This window comes from Aquarana catesbeiana, linkage group LG04, assembly GCF_042186555.1.
Source record: "Aquarana catesbeiana isolate 2022-GZ linkage group LG04, ASM4218655v1, whole genome shotgun sequence".
Lineage (NCBI taxonomy): Eukaryota > Metazoa > Chordata > Amphibia > Anura > Ranidae > Aquarana > Aquarana catesbeiana.
Window position 1 is genome coordinate 131,230,305 of NC_133327.1, and position 20,070 is coordinate 131,250,374.

General features: G+C 42.0%; 1 protein-coding gene across 1 annotated transcript in view; it reads right to left on the bottom strand.

Annotated features, from left to right (window-relative positions):
- Positions 1-1,564: 1,564 nt before the first annotated feature.
- The window catches only part of RASA2 (RAS p21 protein activator 2), a 214,701-nt gene continuing 196,195 nt past the window's right edge, over positions 1,565-20,070 (bottom strand). Inside the window, exon 24 of the mRNA XM_073625641.1 lies at positions 1,565-11,262. Coding sequence (XP_073481742.1) covers positions 11,232-11,262 — 31 coding nt within the window. The 3' untranslated portion in view covers positions 1,565-11,231. The remainder of the gene's footprint in view (positions 11,263-20,070) is intronic.

The window sequence follows — 20,070 nt, forward strand, 5'->3', positions numbered from 1 at the left end:
GGTTAAACGAGGTCAGCTGCTGAAGAACTTCCTCACTCTATGGCTCTAGCGTCCTGCAGTACAGATAACAGGAGGTCATGAAGGAGTTTTCTATAGAAGAAAGAGGCTGAGATGAGGCCTGCTCCAGCAGAGGCTGAGGTGAGGGACATATTGGTACTTAGGGAAGCTGCACTTTAGAGAGAAAGAAAAAAAAATAAAAAATTACTTACCTGCTCTGTGCAGTGGTTTTGCACAGAGCAGCGTAGAGCCTCCTCTTCTCAGGTCCCTCGCCAGCGCTCCTGGCCCCTCCCTCTTGCCAAGTGCCCCCACATCACTGGATTGAGATGGGGCTCAAGTAAGTATTAGGGGGCTGAGGAGGGTTGCTGCAGACAGGTTTTGATCTTAATCTTATCTCTTTTCAACAGCACATACTTATTTCTTCACCCCCTCCCAGCATCCACTGGTTCCATAGGAGCAAAGAAAATACCTGGTACTTTTTGGAATGGAAGAATAGAAAAAAGTCAATCACTCAGGTGGCAGTGCCTGGAGATTGGCCCAGCACTGTCATGTGGGCATTGTGAGCAAAGCTCTCAATGTGTAAGCTCAGACTACATTCACTAGGAGCTTGAATAGAACTTAATTTCCTCACTCCCACTGCCTAAACAGAGGGCAAGGGAGAGAAGTATGTTCTGCTCGGGAGGGGGCTACAGAATTTTTTTTTTAGTGAGTCACTCCAAAAAGGTATGTGGTAAAATTGCCCTTCTCTTTCCCATCATGATCCTTTCTGTAGTTCAATTACACCAAAACGTGCTCCCCATGACTGAACTCCAGGGGACGGAGTGAAACACATTGGGGGCATGGCCTTGTTAGAGTCCATGCTGAGGTTGCCACTCCATTCACCACTCTAGGACACCTTAGATGTGCAACTTCCAGGGGCTACCCCTTTTTTTCTTGAACCAAACGCGTATCCCAGTTTATAAAATTTAGCAGTTGCCATTATAAGATGAACCCAAGCAATTTCAGAGGGAAGGAATAAAAAACATATGCGCATTTATAGGCTTTTGACTCTTCTTACTCTTACACAGAAATAGGGAGCAGTAGTGACAACATGCAAGAATGAACACTGCCAGGGCAAACTGAACATAGTTATGATGCTGTACTAAGACAGCCCATACAGGAGTCATTTTTGTGTGTTCAACCAGAGGGTTGAACGAAAAAACAAACTGACCTGATTCCCCATCCATGAATTCAATGTGGATGGGGGAACCTTCCCTGCTGAGCTATTGTTTGACAGCAGGGAAGCTTCCCCACTGTCAGAATACACTGATCAACGTTGCTGGCCATAGCCTGCGACGCTGATTGAGTGGGGAAAACCCAAAAGGGCCACTTTACAGAAATGTATTGGTAGATTGACTCCTGTACAACCACAGTGCCCATGCATGGATTGAAAATTTGGCCAGTCCCTGTTGAACCGGCAGTATTTTGATCCATGTATGGCCAGCTTAAGTGCCCACATACAAAGAAGCCATCTCAAACTGTAAGCCGAGCTCATAGTACCAGTATTTTTCCAACAAATAACTACAACACATGATATTTATTATTTCTGCTGTTTTATTTAGTAGAGGTTTTCCTCCAACCAGTAGTAAACAAAAAGAAAAAAAAAAGAAAAAAAGGAAACAAAAACACAAAATACTCCTGATGAGATAATAAAACAGTTTTAAATTAAAATAAACATTTACATGATTTCTCAAGGTTGAGACAGCATTAGACTCGACAAACAAAATGGGAATACAGCTATGCAAGAAGGCAATGTGGAAAAACAAGTGGCATACAAGTCCAGGGAGCTGGCAGCACCTCGGTATACATCCAGTGCAGCCATGCTTCCCCTCTGGTCAGAACTCTTTAAGGCTAGCTAGAGCTCTGTTACCCCTCTCCTTGCCAATAGGTTATAGAACTAAAAGTACAACTTGAACAGGCTAAATGTATGTCATGACGCGTCAGTCTATTCATGAAAAATTACCCTGTTCTCGAATATACAAAGTGATTGTTCTGATGCTTACAAAGAAACAACATTTAAAAAGTAAAATAAATAGATTTATTTTTTAATGTAGGCCACACCTCTTAAGGGTGTTTTTAATACCTTCTAAGTGCACTGTAAAAGAGGCAGGCAAAGGCTTGAGGAAGTTCCAGCATGCTGTACAATGGGACTTGTAGTTCCACAGCATTAAAAGGAAAACAATCTCTGTGTAGCGGTGATTCCTTATGACACATGTAGGGATGGATTTTCTATTAGTAAGTCTTTAGTTCTTGAGCTAGGTGCAATAATCCAGAATGATCATTTAATTGTTCTGACTGATGATATTTTCATTAGTTACAGTGGATTTCGGCATGCTGCACATCACTGCTTTATATACTATGTTTATTGATAAAGCTGCTTGAAGTTCCTATGCACAGCTACATGGACAAAACTAACCTTGCTGGCCAAGATAGTACTTGATCTTCCACAGAGACAGGAGTGCTTCAAGCACATCAATACAAAATGAAAGATATACATACCATTGGTAATATACATTCCCAGCAGCCTGCTGTCCTACTTGGCATTCAGCAGGTCCATGTCCCCGAAAAAAACAAAAAACTGTTTTACTACACAAATGATTAAGGCCCCCCTATACTGTGCCACAGTGGCGGCCCATCCATTAGGGGTGCCGCCCCCCTAATCCATGCACCCGGCCCCTAATCTACATGCAGGGCCCCGGACGCATGAATTTCTATGTTGTTTTTTTTTTTAAGCACATGATTAGAGCCTGGGGCTCTAATTGGCTTTGAAAAGGGTGGGCTCAGGGCACAGAACACTTGTGAGACAATAGCGAATATTCACTAGGGGGGTTTGACTGAGCACCAGGAGGTGGGGGGTTTTGACTGAGCGACCGCTGGCACCAGCCGCCACTTCTATGCCATCTGATTGTATTAACCATTCAATGTGTTAAGGCAGCCCATTCATTTAGAAAAAGATGCCAAAGCATGGCAACAAAACAAAATACAAGCTTTACTTTTTCTTGTAAAGAGCACACCATCACACATAGCTTGTACATTATGAAGTGCTACGATGCAGGTTTGACGTAACCTACTCTGCGTTAGGATGCCTCAACACAACCACGCCTTACAATGCATTGTGGTCACAGACAGTTAACCGCTTCAGCCCCTGAAGATTTTTGCCCCCTTCCTGACCAGAGCACTTTTTGCGATTCGGCACTGCGTCGCTTTAACTGACAATTGCGCGGTTGTGCGACGTTGAACCCAAACAAAGTTGATGTCCTTTTTTTCCCCACAAATAGAGCTTTCTTTTGGTGGTATTTGATCACCTCTGCAGTTTTTATTTTTTGCGATATAAACAAAAAAAAAAAAAAAAGGAGCGTCAATTTTGAAAAAAAAACGCATTTTTTATTTTTTACTATAATAAATATCCCCCAAAAATATATAAAAAAAACAATTTTTTTCCTTAGTTTAGGCCAACATGTATTCTACATATTTTTGGGAAAAAACAAAACAAAAAAACCCCGCAATAAGCGTATATTGATTGGTTTGCGCAAAAGTTATATCGTCTACAAAATAGGGGATAGTTTTATGGCATTTTAATTTATTTTTAATTTTTTTTTTTTATTAGTAATGGCGGCGATCTGAGATTTTTATCAGGACTGTGACATTATGGCAGACACGTCACACACTTTTGACACTATTTTGGGACCATTGTCATTTATACAGCAATCAGTGCTATAAAAATGCACTGATTACTGTGTAAATGACACTGGCAGTGAAGGGGTTAACCACTAGGGGGCGATGAAGGGGTTAAGTGTGTCCTAGGGAGTGATTCTAACTGTGGGGGAGATGAGCTTTAAGTCACATGACAGCGATCACCGCTCACAATGACAGGGAGCGGTGATCTGTCATGACACAAGCCAGAATGGGGTAATGCCTCGTTTACATAGGCAATTCCGCGTTCTGTGGCTCCGTGACACGATCGCCGGGAGACCGGCGGACATAGAGTCCGCTGATCCCGCGGACACGGTCACGCTGTACGCGGCGGGTGCGTGCCTGCTATCCCTGGCTCTTAAAGGGGATGTACAGGTACGCCCATTTGCCCACCACTGCCATTGTGCCAACGTATATCGGCGTGCAGCGGTCGGCAAGTAGTTGAACAGGTGTTTTTGCAACACATAGGTGTTACGTCAACCTAAAGGTAAGCTATGATGGAAATCTCGCTCTTGTCTAAACCTATTCATTAAGGCACTGCCCAGCAATTACTATGTAGCACAAATCATGGAATGGCTACTTTCTTCAGTGCTTAATAAAAAAACGCTAACATAAGTTTGAAACTCAAAAGCAAAAAGTAATGGCTGCCTTGTGTGCTGGGATCAGTAGATCTTCTGCATATCTATGTGAAATGGTCAGTCTACCCCCAACGAATATTTCAATAGTTGAGGACAGCAGGTTTAGTGGCATAGATTCGCCCATTTACAGCAGAAATTAGAGAGTTTTAGATTATCAGCAAATATTTTTACATTCACAAAGCAGAAGCGCATAACATCAAATGAGTCAGAGATCAGTGTTAAAGTATAACTAAAAGGCAAAACTTTTTAAAAGTTTTGGATAGAGTGGAGAGGGATTAGAACCCATCAGTTTTTATTGCTATCTGTGTCTCCATTAGGGAGATTCACCCTCTCCATATATCCTGTTTACCATTATCATTGAAAGTGAAAGTAAAATCCTAAATTTTGGGGAAATCTTCCAATGGGGACACCAGTTCTGCTGACCTAAGGGGCCCCAAGGGATTTCTTTCCTCCGACTTCCTGTTTTAGATATGGGGCAGAAAGTGAAGATAAACCTCCCCAATGGGACACAAATGGCAAAAAAATAAATTAAAAAAAATAAATTATCTTACATGAGTTATAGCCCTCCCTTACTGTATCCAAAATAATAATAAATAAAAAAAATGGTCTATATAGTTCTACTTTAATAAAACGCCAGTGGTTTAGCTGGTCTACCTACATCTGCTCTTTGTTATGGCTTTAACTGTTTAATTATAGCTAGAAGCACTTCTATTTAAGGCTAGTTCATACTTGTGCATCTTTAGCTAAAGTTAAATGCATATGGAACCTCATACAAAATGCACAAGATCTGTGCCTTCATAGTGAATGGCACTGCAATTGTATGAAGAACACAGACAAGAACAGTGTAGATCTGATTGAGAATTTTTTTTTTTTTTTAAACAGTACATTAGGGAAATAGAGAACCTGTCTTTTTAATGGTGAAAAAAAAATCCACATTTGAATAGCCCCTAGGAAGAACAGAGAAAGGAAATATTTTTTTTTGATGGGGAGTTGTTTTATAAACATATATAGACCGATATAAGGGATATGATAAGATCTACGAAAATAGTTTTCAAAAAAGGTAGGGAAATAGATGGGGTCCTTCAAGTGACACGTTTAAGGCTGTTTAGTGGGTCAAGGAATGGGGCCATTCTGAGGACATTCATCATAGAAAGATAATTTGTACAAAGGATCTTCCATTGAGAAATGTCAAGAGCATAACTGATCTGTAGAGCTGGAATTTTACAGCCATTGTTCATTAGACAAATTTTCCTCATATCTATTGTTCTGTATTAAAGTACTCAAACTATTCAGTATTCATGTCTCCTGTACCTGGAAGAATCATAACTACATTACCTGTACTATTTCTGTGCATTTTTGGAATGCACACACTCAGAAATTTGTTACTTATTTACAAAAGTTTGTTCATGGTGAGTACTGTCTTAGATGGTTCCAGATGGCTGAAGTATTCTAGAAAAAGCTGTGTAAAGAATTACATGCAGAAAGATTAATAGGGAAGAATTGGGAGACCATTTCTCTCAAATTCAAGCAGCATTTTTTCCTTTAAGACTTGCCTTATCCTCAAGCTTGAAAGGGTTCATTTTTCCCAAAACTATATTTTGCCTTTTGGTAGAGGCTGGAGAGTTAAATTACCAGGAAGAGAAGGTGGTGGTGCCCAGGCCTTCACACAAGCAAGCTATGATGGCTACTATTTAAACTGCTGGATTTTTTAAATACCTTTATGCATCATGAAGAAAGCAACAGGTGGCATGGGAACATGTGCACTGTAACAGAAGTGATATTTCACCATGTGCAGCAAAAGAACCATGGGGCAATATCAAACCCTAGCCCCCAAAATGTGAAAAGCAGGTTGGTCCAACAAACTGCACTGACTGACAACAGTTTTTTGGTTTCGGACAATGGCAGGAAGGTTTTTGGTGCCAAAAAAAAAAAAAAAGTGTGTTCACAATTACCCATGTCACTTAAACTTGACTTAGTTCTTAAGCAGATCCCGTCCATCAACCTTCTCCTTTCTGAACTCATCCTGCTCCCTAAACAATTGACCACCCCCCACACACTTAAGTGAAACCCCTGACTTAACTTAGAAACTTAAGCTGGTCATACATGGATTGAAATTCAGCCGGTTCAGCAGGGACTGGCCAAATTTCGATTCATGAATGGGCTAGCCGGTTGTACACAAGTTGATCTATAGATCGACTTGTGTAGAACCAGCTTGTCAGGTTTTTCACAAACGATCAGTTCCGCTGACAGAATACCTATCTCAGCAGGAGTGCTTCCCCCATCCATATCAAAAGTATGGATGGGGGAATCTGTTTGTACAATTAAAAAAAGAATGATTAATGTATGGCATGCCTTAAAGTGGTTCTAAAGGCTGAAGGTTTTTTTATTTACCTTCATGCATTCTATGCATGAAGATAACAAAAACCTTCTGTGTACAGCTCTCCCCCAATACTTACCTGAGCCCAATTCAGATCCAGCAATGTGCAAGAGAACAGCTGCTTTCCCCCTCCTCATTGGCTCAGACACAGCAGCGGGAGCCACATACCCCCACTGCTGCCAATCACAGCCAGTGGGGAGGTAGCAGGCTGAGCCTTGTTCTGTGTGTCAATGGACACACAGAGCAGGGCTTGGTAGTGAGCATGCACAAGCACTCTCATAGCAAGCGGCTTGCTATTGGGGCACTCAGCAGGGAGCAGGAGCACAGAGCACCAGCGGGGGGACCCAAGAAGAGGAGGATAGACGCTGATCTGTGCAAAACCACTGCACAGAGCAGGTATGTATAACATGTTATTTTAAAAGAAAATTTCCTTTACTATTACTTTAACCTAGCCTCTTCCCCCCTTCAGGTTTAAACTAGTTGTAAGTTAACCCCTCCAAACACTAAACTAATTCTGCACATCATCTCCGCCTAACCTTGCCCTTAAAAAGAACACTACATTAAACTGGCTACTTAGGTTAAGGGCTCCACGAGTACCCCTCATCAAATCACTAGAAATTCCTGCAGTTATACATTACAGATGTCCAGGCACTGGAATGAAAATTTAGCTAAATGAAATATTAGTTTTAAGAGGACTGACAGTTTTTCTGTAAAGCTGGCCATGGGCAGTTGGATTCCTCACTATCTCAGCAGCTGAGGAAAGTTCAAGCTATCCCCACCATGAGCTCAGACTTCACACAACTTCTCAAACAAAAAAGGCACCTTTCCTTCTCATAGGAACATAATGACAGCTCACTGGCAATTGATACAGGATGCATCGCTACACATGATGACCAAGTTAGTTTCATTGCCTACAAATACTGGGCAATGTAAGGCCAGCTTTGAGCTATAACGTTGCAATCTATGTCTATATAAACTACTGTCATATGCTAACCTAATGTATAAAAGCATTGGAAATAAAAAACAAAAAAAACTTTCCCCTGTAACTTCCTATTTTATCTTTGTTTACATCCGACAGATCCCCACATTTTATACAAACATATTGCTGCTTTTAATCATCTATTCATACATAGCAACTTTCACATCAGGCTTATATGTCCTTTAATCCCTGTACTGCCTACTGGGCTATTATGTCTATATTGCATGAATGATAGTTTGTTTCCAGTAGAAGAGCTCCTCCAGCTATGGCAATGTGAGTAAGGCAGTACCTATGTGTAATGCAGACAAAGCAAAGCACATCTTCTATACACTGAAAGAACGGCTTTAAAATAAATATATACAGGACGAATAGAAATCATCTTTGGTCTTCTAAACGTATGATAAAACTTTTTTTTTTCATTTTTTTTTTTTTTTTTTGTTAAAGAAATTACAGCACTGATCATGGAACTGATCTTAAAGAAAATAACTTGATACATTATGCATCTTATATTTAAAAAAAAAAAAAAAAAAGAAAAAAGAAAACAAACTTAAAATGACACACGTAATCTGGACAGAGCAGATTACTAAAGTGCTCCGAGTGGTCAGGAAAAGTGGTGCATTATAGAAGGCTATTCCTACGATAAGAGCCTGCGCAGCATCTAGGCATTCTCAACACTGTGCCAGCAGCTCAGGAAAATGCACAGTGATGGTCTAAAAGTGGTCACCTCTGAGGACACAATCATGGTATATGTACTTTGCTGTTGGAGGACTCAAATCAAGAAGTCACTAACCTAACAAATTGTAATGTTTCCTATACCAGGAAATTATGGACAGATGCAGCAATAACTAATCATTTTAGAAACATTCTCAGAGCGGTTGAGATCTACAAAAACCTAAAATTCAAATCAGGAATTCAATCCAAGACTGGTGTATTTGAATATTACAGCCCATCAATGGATTGATTGGCTCACCCGTAATCTTCATATATACAGAAAATGATTCCCAGTTACAGTTGGGCTTCACCGTTGTTTAACAATCCACAACATATTTCAGTGATTGGTCACTGGTTGCTAATGGCTCTGGTTACCCAACAAGATTACGAATGCACACTTTATCCAATAGACCCTTGGGGGCATATTTAGAGAGATCCAAAATGCAAATGTTAGGCTTTTCACCCATATCAGTCTTTTTAACTTGCTTATCTGCAAAATCATACAAATTTATTGTTGTGGCCCTGATGTAAAGAAATTGGGCTCCCGATTAAAAGCACTGAACCTTTGTGCAGAGAACCACTAAGAGCTTCTGCAATTCCCTCTAGCTGAAGAGATAAATTTTATGCCTGATGTCCCAAGCACCGCAACAAGCAACCCAGGATACATTCACTTGGATTTATGCTAATGCAATTAGAAGGTTTTTATAAATAAAAAGAAAATATGCGCTGAAATAACCTGCAAAGTTTAGTGCAATAAAAGATTTTTTTTAGATCTCTTCCTTGGCCTCTAGGTTCTGTATTAAATGTTGGTCCCAAATATGGTGTCCTCAGTAGTTTATATGGACTCCATTTTGACCATCAATATGCACTTCTTCAATCTGATCAGCCCTAGCTCAGGCTCGCAAATGTTTTAAACTCTACACAGGAGATCGACCAAAAGTTATGATATTTTCTGAAGTTGCATGGGTAAAATGGCAGATACTGGCTTCCCACACACTTTTTTTCTATTATTTAATTATTTATGCCTTCATTACAATTTAGAAGGACTATTCAGCCCCCAAGTGATGCTTTCCTTTGTTTTTAGACTCCAAAATATACACTTTGCCATTAAAATGTACATTCAAAGTGGCCATCTCCAGGGCTTCAAAGAACAACTGTGAGATAGTATTTGCAGCTGAAACTCAAAAATGGACATTTCTGGCTTAATCATGTTAAATTCATACCACAGAGTTTTGTTACTAGTAACACTAATAGTAAGTCTTCAAGGCTTGGCCAATGCACATATTTATATAGAAGCATGATTGGGCATTACAGCTACTGAGAATGCTTTTTAAAGGTGCACTCTACACTATTTGCCCAGTTATTCTGTCCCCAGCTGTGTAGAAAAATGGAAAGAATAAAGCATTTTTATTTCACGTGCAGTGCCTGCAGGTGAGATATGGCACAAAATGTAAAATTTCCGGTAAAAGAAAAACATTAGCTTGTGACCTGGAAAGATCTTCATTTTTACCTGACACACTAACCTCTGATACCTACCATCTGAAGCCCAGAGTCATACTCAAAGCGAGCCAATTTTTTTTTTTTTTTTTACACCTCAGTGCTCCCTTTATATATGTACTGCTTCTTTGCTTTTACTTATAACCTATTTAAGCTGCACTCACACATATACGGGATCAGTTCTGATGCAGCTCTCCACTAGGAGGCACCATCATAGCCAAATGTGTAGACTTTTTGTTAGGAGAATGTCAACAGTAGCAGAACAAGGGTCTGCTAATGTATCTCCTCCAGTTTACTACATAAACTGTTCTGAAGTACCAGCCGAGTTTCACTTTAACCCCAAAATTGAGTTAAGTTAACCAACTAAACTAGTTTACAGAAGACTGCAACATCAAAAGACTGATGCAGAAAGTCCACATTTTTTGCAGTATGCATCTGGAAGCCATCTACAATCTTCTATGGCGCATGTATATCTCAATTAAGGTAAAAATATTTGCCAACAGAGGTCTTCGAACACCAAACATAAGTACTATTTCAGCTCTGAATATATTAGGAAAGTGTGCCATTGAGCCTGTGCCTTTATCAGGTCATCCATAAAAACATTCCTGGGGAAATATTCACTTGAGACATGTGAATATGAAACGAAAATTAGCAAAAAAATAAAATAAATAACATTAAAATCAATTTGTACCGTTTAAAGAAAAACAGGTCTGAATACCCTGAATTGTCTAGTGCAGGGATATGTGGTACAGTCCAATGTGGCTGCCAGGGTTCCTCTTCACCATCACTGAACCACAATTCCTTGTAAACTGGCAATCGCTCTTCTTACTCAGCCCCGGGCCGTTCACAGACTAAGACACGTGGTCCCATCTGGATATGTGTGATTGTACAACGCTGAGCACACCAAGCAGGATTTCCAACATTCATGTGAGTGGCCTCTTCTATAAGAGATGGCAGTCTCAACAGCTAAATCGAGAACAGACAACTCAATTGTGAAGTGTGACTTCCTGGGGAATGTGACTGAGAAATGAAAGGCAGCATCTGTATGTTTACAAAGCACTGCCTGCAGTGTGAATATTGTTGCAGGCCAGAATAAATCACCGTCTGCTTCTGCTAGTAGATACTGACTCCATTTTCTCAGGGTTTTAGCTATTTTTCTCCCAGGTCTTCAGAAATATTCCTGCAATACAGGTGTAAAGTTCTTGCCAAGTTTTTCCAAACGCCAGCTCTGATTGTGGTTGTGTATTTTCATCTGGCATTACTTTGTTCCAGTTCTATTTCCCGGGTCCATGTGTGTCTGCTATGATCCTTTCCCCACAATTGGATTCTCTCTGAAAAGCAAAGCAGAAAGATAAAGTAACAGCAGACAGAGTTGCTAATCACCATCTTGCACAGAGCTTGCATGCTGAGGTTTTCTGACTAATCGAGCACAGTGGCCAAGTAGGTAGCAAGTGAAAAGTAACCTTCATTAGCCTTGGCTCAGCTCCCCAAACTGCAAAGGTACACAGAATCATTCTTTGTAAGCCCCAGTGATTCTTTAAAGACAAAACAAAACAGTGACTATACACAAAGTATTGCAATCCATAGAAACCAGTCAAAAATAATCTGATATAAATGCAGCATGATGGCAATACTGTGCGTTGCAATCTTCATTGCTTTCTGCATTCTCTTAAGACAACTACAGTATATATATATATATATATATATATATATATATATATATATATATATATATATATATATATATATATACACATACATACATACACACACACACATATATATATATACACACGCATACATATACATATATACACACACACACACACACACCGTATTTATCGGCATATAACACGCACTTTTTTTCCCCTGAAAATCAGGGGAAAATCGTGGGTGCGTGTTATAGGCCAATCCCCGACAATTTTGTGTGATCGGCGCGATCGCGGCGTTTGCCGCCGACATACACAGCCGTGTGTAAATACAAATATGGCGCCGAGACTGCAGGGACTCGGCGGAGCCGAGATACACATACCCGAGAGTCCTCGGCTTTTCTCGGTGCCGCTTACAGTCCCGCCCAGTTCCGCCATTGGACCTGTGTGATGTCCATCATAGGGCGGGACTGTAAGTGGCTCCGAGAAAAGCCGAGGACACTCGGGTACGTGTATCTCGGCTCCGCCGAGTCCTTGCAGTCTCGGCACCATATTTGAATTTACACACGGCTGTGTATGTCAGCAGGGATCGCAGCGATCACACAAGGCTGCACTGGGGCAAGGCTGCACTGACATGGCTGCACTGACAAGGCTGCACTGGGGCAAAGCTGCACTGACATGGCTGCACTGGGGCAAAGCTGCACTGACATGGCTGCACTGGGGCAAAGCTGCACTGACATGGCTGCACTGGGGCAAAGCTGCACTGACATGGCTGCACTGGGGCAAAGCTGCACTGACAAGGCTGCAAATGGACACCGATAACGCTGCATTGATGGGCATTGGGCATTTTAACGTAAGTTTTTCTTCCTTAAAATTCCCTCCTAAACTTGGGGTGCGTGTTATACTCCGGTAAATACGGTATAATATATATATATATATATATATATATATATATATATATATATATATATATATATATATATATATATATATATATATATATATATATATATATATATATATATATATATACACATACACACACATACATATACACACACACACACACAATCTCATAAAAGTGAGTACACCCCTCACATGTTTGTAAAAATGTTATTATATCCTTTCATGTGACAACACTGAAGAAATTACACTTTGCTACAATGTAAAGTAGTGAGTGTACAGCTTGTATAACAGTGTAAATTTGCTGTCCCTTCAAAATAACTCAACACACGCCATTCATGTCTAAACCACTAGCAACAAAGTTTCAATATTGTGTGGCCACCATTATTTTCCAGCACTGCCCTAACCCTCTTGGGCATGGAGTTCACCAGAGCTTCACAGGTTACCACTGGAGTCCTCTTCCACTCCTCCATGATGACATCACAGAGCTGGTGGATGTTAGAGACCTTGCGCTCTTCCATCTTTGGTTTGAGGATGCCCCACAGATGCTCAATAGGGTTTAGGTCTGGAGACATACTTGGCCAGTCCACTTTTACCCTCAGCTTCTTTAGCAAGGCAGTGGTCTTGGAGGGGTGTTTGGGGTCGTTATGTTGGAATACTGCCTTGTGGCCCAGTCTCTGAAGGGAGGGGGATCATGCTCTGCTTTAGTATGTCACAGTACATGTTGGCATTCATGGTTCCCTCAAACTGTAACTCCCCAGTGCTGAAAGCACTCATGCAGCCCCAGACCATGACAATCCCACCACCATGCTTAACTGTAGGCAAGACACACTTGTCTTTGTATTCCACACCTGGTTGCTGCCACACACGCTTGACACCATCTGAACCAAATAAGTTTATCTTGGTCTCATCAGACCACAGGACATGGTTCCAGTAATCCACGTCCTTAGTCTGCTTGTCTTCAGCAAACTGTTTGCGGGCTTGCTTGTGCATCTTTAGAAGAGGCTTCCTTCTGGGATGACAGCCATGCAGACCAATTTGATGCAGTATGATGCGTATGGTCTGTGCACTGACAGGCTGTACCCCCACCACTTCTACCTCTGCAGCAATGCTGGCAGCACTCGTACGTCTATTTCCCAAAGACACAACCTCTGGATATGACGCTGAGCACATGCACTCAACTTCTTTGGTTGACCATGGTGAGGCCTGTTCGGAGTGGAACCTGTCCTGTAAAACTGCTGTATGGTCTTGGCAATCTTCTTATAGCCTAGGCCACCTTTATGTAGAGCAACAATTCTTTTTTTCAGATCCTCAGAGAGTGCTTTGCCATGAGGTGCCATGTACTCACTTTTGTTGCCAGCGGTTTAGACATTATTGGCTGTGTTTTGAGTTATTTTGAGGGGACAGCAAATTTACACTGTTATACATGCTGTAAACTCACTACTTTACATTGTAGCAAAGTGTAATTTCTTTAATGTTGGCACATGAAAAAATGTAATAAAATATTTATAAGGGGTGTACTCACTTTTGTAAGATACTGTGTATAATATATATATACACAATATATATATATATATATATATATATACACATATACATATACATACATATACATATACACACACACACACACACACACACACACACACACACACACACACACACATATATATATATATATATATATATATATATATATATACACACATATACACACACATATATATACATATACATACACACACACATACACACAGTGGGGATGGAGAGTATTAGAGTATTCAGACCCCCTTAAATTTTTCACGCTTTGTTATATTGCAGCCATTTGCTAAAACCATTTAAGTTCATTTTTTTCCTCATTAATGTACACACAGCACCCCATATTGACAGAAAAACACAGAATTGTTGACATTTTTGCAGATTTATTGAAAAAGAAAAACTGAAATATATCACATGGTCCTAAGTATTCAGACCCTTTGCTTAGTATTTAGTAGAAGCACCCTTTTGATCTAATACAGCCATGAGTCTTTTTGGGAAAGATGCAACAAGTTTTTCACACCTGGATTTGGGGATCCTCTGCCATTCCTCCTTGCAGATCCTCTCCAACTCTGTCAGGTTGGATGGTAAACGTTGGTGGACAGCCATTTTTAGGTCTCTCCAGAGATGCTCAATTGGGTTTAAGTCAGGGCTCTGGATGGGCCATTCAAGAACAGTCACGGAGTTGTAGTGAAGCCACTGCTTCGTTATTTTAGCTGTGTGCTTAAGGTCATTGTCTTGTTGGAAGGTAAACCTTCGGCCCAGTCTGAGGTCCTGAGCACTCTGGAGAAGGTTTTCGTCCAGGATATCCCTGTACTTAGCCGCATTCATCTTTCCCTCGATTGCAACCAGTCGTCCTGTCCCTGCAGCTGAAAAACACCCCCACAGCATGATGCTGCCACCATGCTTCACTGTTGGGACTGTATTGGACAGGTGATGAGCAGTGCCTGGTTTTCTCCACACATACCGCTTAGAATTAAGGCCAAAAAGTTCTATCTTGGTCTCATCAGACCAGAGAATCTTATTTCTCATCATCTTGGAGTCCTTCAGGTGTTTTTTTTTAGCAAACTCCATGCGGGCTTTCATGTGTCTTGCGCTGAGGAGAGGCTTCCGTCGGACCACTCTGCCATAAAGCCCCGACTGGTGGAGGGCTGCAGTGATGGTTGACTTTCTACAACTTTCTCCCATCTCCCGACTGCATCTCTGGACCTCAGCCACAGTGATCTTTGGGTTCTTCTTTACCTCTCTCACCAAGGCTCTTCTCCCCCGATAGCTCAGTTTGGCCGGACGGCCAGCTCTAGGAAGGGTTCTGGTCGTCCAAAACGTCTTCCATTTAAGAATTATGCAGGCCTCTGTGCTCTTAGGAACCTTAAGTGCAGCATAAATTTTTTTGTAACCTTGGCCAGATCTGTGCCTTGCCACAATTCTGTCTCTGAGCTCTTCAGGCAGTTCCTTTGACCTCATGATTCTCATTTGCTCTGACATGCACTGTGAGCTGTAAGGTCTTATATAGACAGGTGTGTGGCTTTCCTAATCAAGTCCAATCAGTATAATCAAACACAGCTGGACTCAAATGAAGGTGTAGAACCATCTCAAGGATGATCAGAAGAAATGGACAGCACCTGAGTTAAATATATGAGTGTCACAGAAAAGGGTCTGAATACTTAGGACCATGTGATATTTCAGTAGTTCTTTTTTAATAAATCTGCAAAAAGGTCAACAATTCTGTGTTTTTCTGTCAATATGGGGTGCTGTGTGTACATTAATGAGGAAAAAAATTTATTTAAATGATTTTAGCAAATGGCTGCAATATAACAAAGAGTGAAAAATTTAAGGGGGTCTGAATACTTTCCGTCCCCACTGTACATACTACTTCCTTTTCAAAATGCCTTATCTTATAACCTTATTTTTTTATGTCCTTATATTCAACAGCCTTGTTAAGCAGGGTATACATGTATTGAAATTCAGCCAGTTCAGCTGCTTTGAAGGACCTAAGGCACAAAGCTGGCATCAGATAAAGGGAGAAACATCCACCTTGTATATCCTAAGAGAATATGTGCACAGAAGCCCAGGTGGCAACCTTGCATATTTGGGAAACAAAAGCCTGATGCAGAAAAGCGCAAAAGCTCAAGAGGCATTCACAGCTCTGGTAAAGATGATCCTTGAGATCATTCCCTGGTGCCCTTCCAGAAAAACAGAAAGGGAATCGGTCTTTCTGAAAGAAGCAGTGGTTGAAAGATTTGCACACTGCCTGAACAACATCCAAACAATGGAGGGGAATTTCACTAAGATGAACCAGAGCCTGGACAAAGGGATGGAAGAACTATGTCCTGATTAAGGTGAGAGGCAGAGAATTCCCTAGGCAAGAAGGAAATCTGGGGCCACACCATCACCTAGTCCCTATGCAAGACCTAAAAGCCACCAGTTCAGACAGACACACACCTTACAGAAGAGACCGCTACAAGGAAAGCAACCTTGTGAGTGAGAAGAGAAGAAGGTCTCTCTGGAGGAAGGGGAAAATCTGTTCCATAGAGAAGCCACTTGGGTGGCCCCTGGACTTACACCAAATGAAGTACACCTATGTCCCCCGATAGAAAATCCTCTTCCTGTAAGGTCTATCGTTGAACATTGTAGGAATGAGTGAACAGGGCCATGACACCTTGATCCAAAAAGCCTGGGAAGCCTGCTGGAAATTTGCCAGTCTGTGAGAAGACACAAAGGTTTAAAATGAGAAAACAAGAAGGGGCAGGGAACTAAAATGGAGTTTGACACCCCGGGAGACCATCTTTTGCACCCTGGCACCTGGAATCCAAGCATTCACAAAAGTCATCTCCCCCCTCCAGAAAGTGGTGGTGCACCTTCACGCAGGGGAACGCTAGTTCATAAAGGTACTGTCCCTCAAAAGGGTCACACAGATTAAATGTTTCTTACTTGCCGGTTCTGCAGTCCAGCCACTGTGCCTTACACATATATACCAACTAAAGACACGTACGAGATAGGTGGGAGGGCTTCTGGTAAGCAATTCAATATAGTCCCATAAACACACATTCCTAGGAAAAGCCTGGAGGTAAGGGGGCACAGTATAGAACACAGTCAGAATCAGGTGTAGAGCTGGATCCGCCAGTGAGAACAGAGTTTTGGAAATGGTTTCCACTTATCAGTTAGGTCTCCAGTAGTGGGTGCATCCTCCACCGGTATATGGTAGTCACTTTGTTAAAGGGAGACGTGGCTGTATTCAGAGGAAAAAACCCCTTTTGAAAAAAGTCTGCACCAAATGGACAGAAACCCAGTAAGTGCTTAGAGGAAACAAACAACTTATCCAGATGCTTCCAATCTTTGTATAGAAGCAACAGGATGTCAGAAACCATGAATCAGACTGAGACAGAAGTACAGTTAAATCACACTTGTTTAATACTAATAAAAAAAAAAAGGTAAAACAGAGTAAACGTAGTCAAAACATAGCCAGAGTTCAGGAACCGGAACAGATAGTCAGACAAGCCAAAACGTCAGGGAGCCAGAAGGAATGTCAGCCAAGCAAGTCTTTAACAGGAACACAGGAGAGCATTTCTAGAGATATGACCAAGGTGAAGGCAGCGATCATCTGGACTGGACAGCTTAAATAGGCAGGACCAATGAGCAGGATCATCAACAGGTGAGTCACTGTGGAGAGATAAGAGCTGGCAATTAGCCGACAGCTGAGTGGCCAGCTCAGAGTAGGAAGGGCTGGGCCCAGCCCTGACAGTACCCCCTCCTCAATGCCGCCTCCCCCTCGGAGAACCACAAGGCTTCAGAGGAAAAGGTCTATGGAAATCACAGAGGAGGACAGGGGCATGTACGTTCTCCGGACCGTACCCTTTCCAATGCCCCAGGTACTGTATGCGCCCATGGAACCTACGGGAGTCAACAATGGACTGTACTTCATACTCTTCATAGCTTTCAACCGGAACAGGGTGAAGATGTGGAACCGAGGTGGTAAAGTGGTTGCAGACCAAAGATTTTAATAAAGAGACATGAAATACATTTGAGATAGACTTTCCTTCTAATATGTGTAATGATTAAGCCACTGGGTTAATCCTGCGAAGAATGAAGGGGAAACGAAGACCACGAAGATGCTACTGTAATGCAGGAGTACTCTGCGGAATAAATGAGTCAGGCAACATGGTAGGTTGGAAACCATAGTTTGCCATGAACGGGGACAATCGGGAAGCAGAATTCAAGGCACTATTGTGAGCAAACTCTGCCCATGGTAAGAGGTCTGACCAGTTATGATGGTCAGAAATATAGCAACATAGGAATTGCTCCAAGGACTGAGTGGCTCGCTCTGCTGCCCCATTAGACTGCGGGTGATACGCAGAGGAGAAAGCAAGCTGGATTCCCAACTGTGCACAAAAGGCTCGCCAGAACCGGGACACAAACTGACTACCCCCATCCGAGACAATCACCTTGGGTAGCCCATGTAAGCGAAAGATCTCACGGGCAAAAATGGAAGCCAGTTCCTTAGAAGTGGACAACTTCTTAAGTGGAATACAATGAGACATATTCCAGAACCTGTCAACCACCATAAGGATAACTGTGTTGCCCTGGGAGTTGGGTAACTCCACAATGAAATCCATAGACAGGTGGGTCCAGGGCCTCTCTCCATTTAGGTATGGGTTGTAGGAGACCCACTGGAAGGTGTTGTGGAGTCTTACTCTGAGCACACACAGAACAGGCAGCTACGAAGACGGTTACATCAGCACGTAGACTTGGCCAGCAGAATTGTTGGGAAATGGCCCAAAAAAGAGTTGATTCTTCCCAGTGTGGCCAGCAGCCTTGGGAGAATGGCAAGTCTGGAGTATGGCAGTACGGAGACCATTAAAGCTACAGTCACTTACTTTTCTTGTCCTAATCCAATTTTCCAGACGTTTCCATTAGTAATGTCTTCTTCCTGATCAGACTTTAGGTCTTCAGCTGACCTCATTAGCACACACCCTGCATCATCCACCCTCCCATTCCCAGGTGCACGTTTTTTTAAATGAAATGCAATCAGTGATCACCCTTCTCACAAAATATGCAATCAGATTGCATAGTGTATGCCATCTTTATACAAGTACATAGGAGGGAGTGGACAGAAACAATCAGCTGTCAAGCACCATTCACATCTCTGCTTAGCGGTAACTTGCATTCCCATTTACTTTAGTGAGGAGGGGGGGGGGGGGTGGCAGCATTTTGTAGCATTTTCACTTATCACACATAGGACAGCCCATCCACCTGAATGGGCTGCCCTGCACACAGCAATCACCCCAAAGATTTTTTTTTTTTAGAGTGGAGTTTTTTACTGTGATCTTTGGTGCAGCACATTTCTGGATTGTAAGGAAATGCACAGATGTGAACGGAGCCTCGTTGTTCTTGTGTTATCACACCAATTTCACTTTCAGGCCCCATTCACATCTAGCATAGTAGGAGCGCACATTTTGCACCTCATTTTTCCTGTGGCATGCATAGGGCAGCCTGTTGATGTCAATTCGCTGCACTACATGTGGTTAATGGGACATTTTGGCGTTTTGTGGGTTGTGCATTTTACTGTGCGTTTTGCAGCATTTGCCCCTTGTTTTTTCACACGGCAAAATGTGTGTTTGCTTCCGTGTTTGTGTGTCGTTCACAAATAATGGCACCGAAAGCGCAACTAGTCATTTTAGGTGCATAAACATGGCCATATACAATCTGATTGTATATTGTGTTATTAGTGAGAAGGGTGATCACTGATTACTTGCATTTAATTTAACCACTTCCAGACCGCCCACCGCAGTTTTACGTCCTCACTTTGAAGGAGGATATCGTTGTTATGGCAGCAGCTAGCTGCCATAACCCCAGTATCCTTTTCTTCAGTGGACGGTCTGCTACAAGATAAAAGTGGTCTCTGCGGTGGATTCGCCGCAAGATCACTTTTAATCGGTGGCGGGATCTGGTGCCCTCCGCCGCTTACCGGAGCTGTCGGCAGCGATGGAGGCGATCGTGTCTGTCCCCTGCCTGGGTATGGAGACGAGTGAGGGGAAGATGGCCCCCACCCGT